Genomic DNA, 4,871 nt, shown 5'->3' with positions numbered 1-4,871 from the left:
CCGGGCTGGAGGTAGCTCAGCTGTGGGGCGGCCATGCAGGGGCAGCTAGTGAGTGGCACGGGCGCGCGGGTCCGGCCCGTCTCCGCAGGATGTGCGCGGTGCTGCTGGGCAGAGCTGCTTTCCTGGCTAAGCAGCGCCGAGGGCTGTGGGTGGGCTGTGAGGTGGCCAGGCCCCCCGCCAGCGTGGGGCTGACGGCCAAGCCAGGCAGGATGGGGTGCAGAGGTGGAGCGAGCGCAGCTTTGTCCAGGAGAGTGGCGCAGGGTGGCCACGGCCTGGGGGCCCCAGCTGAGGGCTAGTCCCGGCTGAGGGACGGGCTGAGGGCTTGGCCCAGCGGAGCGCCCGGCAGAAGCTCATGGTGCCGGCAGGCGGCAGCAGCTGTGTCACACACACGCGCACAGACAGACACACAGAGACACGCACACAGGCTCATACAGACACACACGGACACATGCTCTGCAGCACACACCTCTGTGCACGTGGGTCTGCGGATGCATGCAGGGGTAAGGGGCAAGGAGCCATGCTTGACCCCGGCCGCCCCACGCTGAGCAGCATGGGGGTGCTCCCACGGGTGCTTCTCCCTCCGTGACGGTCAGTGACCTTCATGGACACAAGGACTTGGGGTTCCTCTGGCATATATGGGAGCAGCCCTGCCCTGCATGCGGTGTCCTCTCACCCCGCAGAAGCACCATCCTGGCACTAGAACCCCCCGCCCTGTTGAGTGCACGCAGTGAGCTCCGGCAGCCCAGCAGGCCCCCATGGCCCCAGCCTGCAGCAGTGGAGCTGAAGGACAGGTCCCACACGTGACCGCATGCAGCTGCCCTGAGCAGAGGTTGTCTGTCCATCTCTGGCTCTTCTGGGGCTGCCAGCTGTGCTGCCTGCAGCTCCTGCACTGGGGTTTCTGCCTGCTCCCATTCGTGGCAGTCTCCAAGCCATCTGGCATGGGTGCCAGCCACACATTTCCCTGTTCTTTGTCAGTGCCTGTGTGTGCACGGCAGAAAGCCGTAGTCACAAACCCTGCCCTGAGCAGAGGTTGTCTGTCCATCTCTGGCTCTTCTGGGGCTGCCAGCTGTGCTGCCTGCAGCTCCTGCACTGGGGTTTCTGCCTGCTCCCATTCGTGGCAGTCTCCAAGCCATCTGGCATGGGTGCCAGCCACACATTTCCCTGTTCTTTGTCAGTGCCTGTGTGTGCACGGCAGAAAGCCGTAGTCACAAACCTTCCTGGACCCTCCTTAGAATCCCCCCAGGAAAGCTCTGTTGGGCAAAACAAATCTCAGCAAAGTAGTAGTTGAGACAGCAAGGAGTTTAACCAGGTGCTCGCCCCATTCCGCGCACAGGTTTGTCACGGCTCTTTCCTGCCCATAATTGAGTTATGTGGAGAGCAAGCTCTCACAAGTGCCCAGGCCATGCCTGCCCCAGGAGACTGAGCTCACTCCTCTTCTGGGGTGGGTGGTGCTAGTGGTCCTGGTGGTGTCTCTTCTTACGCTGTGGGCCTGTGATGACAGTGGTGGTGATGGTGATCTTGTTCACGGTCAGCCCTCCTGTGCCATAAGTGTCGAGATGTGCCTCCCGTTTATACTCGGAGACTTGCTTGGTGGAGAGGAGCTCCCACACTGACACCCTCTGCTCCTGGAACTGGCCAAAAGTGATGTAGGAGCCCTCAGACTGGAGAAGATCCACTGTCTGCTGGGGAAGGGTTGCAAGATGCCTTTCTTTACTGTCTGTCACAATGCTGCTGGTGGTGCTGACCAGTTCCTGAATGGTGAGTGTCCCTGCACGGTACAGCTCCAGGAGCTCCTGCCTTTTCTCCTCAGGGATGTAGTCGGAGAAGAGCAGGTCCCACACAGACACCTGCCTCCCCTGGAACTCATCCACTGACATCTCAACCGTGGTGGACTTCAGGGTCTCTTCCCAGGTCCTGTTCTCCTGCAGGTGGGTGTGCTCAGCTTCTGTGACTGCTGACTCTGCTCTTGTACTACTTGCATTTTCCAATTGCTCTGCCCTTGCTGCTTCTGCCTTGGTTACAATAGTGCTGACAATGGTTTTCACCTGATCAAGGGTTAATTCTCCTGCCTGGTACAGCTCCAGGAGCTCCTTTCTGTTCTCTTCAGGGATATACTTGGAGTGAAGCAGATCCCACACAGAGACCTTGTGGCCCCGAAACTCTCCGACCTCCATGTCAACGACTGTGGTTTTCAAGGCTGTTTCCCATGGTTCTTCTTTGGGGGAGTCAGCATCCTTCTCTCCTGCCGCTGGCACAGTGTCCTTGTCAGAAGTCTTGACTGCAATCAGCAATTTTCTGCTTGTAGCTTCTTTTTTCTTAATGAGAGTGGTGACAACTGCCTTTCTTTACTGTCTGTCACAATGCTGCGGGTGGTGCTGACCAGTTCCTGAATGGTGAGTGTCCCTGCACGGTACAGCTCCAGGAGCTCCTGCCTTTTCTCCTCAGGGATGTAGTCGGAGAAGAGCAGGTCCCACACAGACACCTGCCTCCCCTGGAACTCATCCACTGACATCTCAACCGTGGTGGACTTCAGGGTCTCTTCCCAGGTCCTGTTCTCCTGCAGGTGGGTGTGCTCAGCTTCTGTGACTGCTGACTCTGCTCTTGTACTACTTGCATTTTCCAATTGCTCTGCCCTTGCTGCTGCTTCTGCCTTGGTTACAATAGTGCTGACAACGGTTTTCACCTGATCAAGGGTTAATTCTCCTGCCTGGTACAGCTCCAGGAGCTCCTTTCTGTTCTCTTCAGGGATATACTTGGAGTGAAGCAGATCCCACACAGAGACCTTGTGGCCCCGAAACTCTCCGACCTCCATGTCAACGACTGTGGTTTTCAAGGCTGTTTCCCATGGTTCTTCTTTGGGGGAGACAGCATCCTTCTCTCCTGCCACTGGCACAGTGTCCTTGTCAGAAGTCTTGACTGCAATCAGCAATTTTCTGCTTGTAGCTTCTTTTTTCTTAATGACAGTAGTGACAACAGTTATCATCTGCTCCAGAGTTAATACCCTTTCACGGTACAGCTCCAGAAGCTCCTCCCTTTTCTCCTCAGGGATGTAGTCGGAGAAGAGCAGGTCCCACACAGACACCTGCCTCCCCTGCAGTTCACCAGCTGGCACATCAATGGTGGTAGACTTCAGAATGTTATCTAGCTGTGCATCTTGCGTTGAAAAATCGTCTCCATTTTCCTCTGCCCTTGTCACTACCTTGTGTGGACTTCTGGCATTTGCCATGAGTGCAGCATTTGCAGCTTCTGATCTGTTTATGATGGTGGTGACCACAGCAGCCACCTGTTCTGTGGTCAGTATCCCTGCTCTGTACAGCTCCAGCAGCTCCTGCCGCTTCCCTTGAGGGATGTATTTGGAAAAGAGCAAATCCAACAAGGAAATCTTTTGCCCCTGGAACTCACCAGCAGTGACATAGATGGTTGCAGATTTTAAGGACTTTCTCAACTGTTGCTCATGGGAGTGTGCATCCTCAAGTGGTTGTGATGCTCCCACCTCAGTGTTGGGTGTAACTGTGGCTGAGCTCAGGTCCCCGTTTTCCATTTCTGCCCCAGTAATGATGGTGGTGAGAATGGTGATCATCTCCGGGATGGTCACTGTCCCCACCTTGTACTTCCTCAGCAGCTCCTCCCTCTGGTGATCAGGAACGTAGCGGGAGAAGAGGAGCTCCCAGACAGTGACACTCTGGCCCTGGAAGAGCCCCACGCTGATGGTGGTGCGGGCAGCCTGCAGGGCTTTCCGGGCATCCTTGTTCAGCTGGTAGAGTACCGAGCCCTTGTCCATCACGTGGAGCATGAGAAGCCCTGTGTCCGGGTCGGGGACACAACGGCGGAGGAGCTGTGTATAAGTGAGGTTTTCATGTGTGTTGGGGTCAAAGCAACTTCTTGTTTGATTCTTGGGGTTAGAAAGAAACTGGCACATCTCCTGGTCAAAGTAGCCACGCTGGTAGGCCACCTCCACAGGGACGCGGTGGCAGTGCACGGGGTCGATGATGCCGCCGGTGGCGATCTGGGCCTCAAGCAGGCGGATAGCGTGCTCCTTGACAATGAACTCTTTCTTCATGGCCTGGAAGAGGGAGATCCTGTGTCCTGTGTACGGCTCTGTGTACCCTGTCACGGCTCCCTCTGCCGACAGCAGCTTCTCATAAAAATCTCTGCCTATGAGTCCTGCAGTCAGTGCCTCTTTCACTGATAGTTTCTCATTTGTCACGGGGTTGGTGAGGAACCCTGAAGCAGCCTGTGCCTCCAGAAGCACCAGGGCCGTACCTGGTGTCAGGAGCCCCCTCATCATGGCATCATAGATACTCATCTTCTTATTCATGGTCTGGATGAAGACTCCAGCTATGAAGTTACTCCCACCCATCTCTTTGTGTCCACCTGCAGTCAGGTTGCTTCCCATGTTGCTTGACTTGTTCTGAGGTGGTCCACTCATCTTCTGCATTGTCTCTGCAGAACAGTCCTGCTACTGTGGGGCACCGTGTTTTTCTGAGGAGAGAGAAAGAAAAGAGTTGGTAAGACACAGGTTCTTGTGCAGTTTTCGTGGTGTGTGTGAAGAAAGCCATTTCCCTGGGTATGGTAGCAGGAGCCCAGAGAGAAGCAAGGAGTGGGGCCCGGGGCTTTGCTGCCACCCCCCTCTCTCGGCAGCAATCTCAGGGCCACAAGTGCCCCTTGTCCATCTCGAACAATGGATGAGAGCTCTCTGGAAGCAGCAGTGACAGCCCAGCCAGTGTGTTTGCCTGCGTGGCATGCTGTGCCCCTCCCAGCTGCAGTGACAGGCTCTACACACCTCTGTGCAGCTGGTAGTCTTGGTGCAGAGATGCAGCAGTTTTGTGACCAGAAGGCTTGGTGCCTATCCCAAGGAGTTCCTGCACTCA

At 56.0% G+C, this 4,871-nt stretch overlaps 1 protein-coding gene across 1 annotated transcript; it reads right to left on the bottom strand.

The window, feature by feature from the left end:
- Window positions 1-1,451: 1,451 nt before the first annotated feature.
- LOC104622056 (epiplakin-like) lies at window positions 1,452-4,438 on the bottom strand. Its single transcript, XM_010288715.1, has 2 exons — window positions 2,350-4,438; window positions 1,452-2,278 (listed from the first exon to the last, which is right to left on the bottom strand). The coding sequence occupies exons 1-2, from the start codon at window positions 4,436-4,438 to the stop codon at window positions 1,452-1,454; spliced, it is 2,916 nt and encodes a 971-aa protein (XP_010287017.1).
- Between the last annotated feature and the right edge of the window lie 433 nt (window positions 4,439-4,871).

Source organism: Phaethon lepturus, unplaced genomic scaffold, assembly GCF_000687285.1.
Source record: "Phaethon lepturus isolate BGI_N335 unplaced genomic scaffold, ASM68728v1 scaffold22506, whole genome shotgun sequence".
NCBI lineage: Eukaryota > Metazoa > Chordata > Aves > Phaethontiformes > Phaethontidae > Phaethon > Phaethon lepturus.
Note: the sequence above shows the minus strand (reverse complement) of the source record. Positions and strands in the feature narration are given on the sequence as shown.

What these genes read in the sequence shown, in the direction of transcription:
- LOC104622056 (XM_010288715.1), bottom strand. Translation starts at nt 4,438, where the DNA reads ATGCAGAAGATGAGTGGACCACCTCAGAACAAGTCAAGCAACATGGGA. An exon ending in CCGCAGCATTGTGACAGACA is followed by an intron (nt 2,279 to 2,349) that starts GTAAAGAAAGGC and finishes TGCTGATTGCAG; the next exon opens with TCAAGACTTCTGACAAGGAC.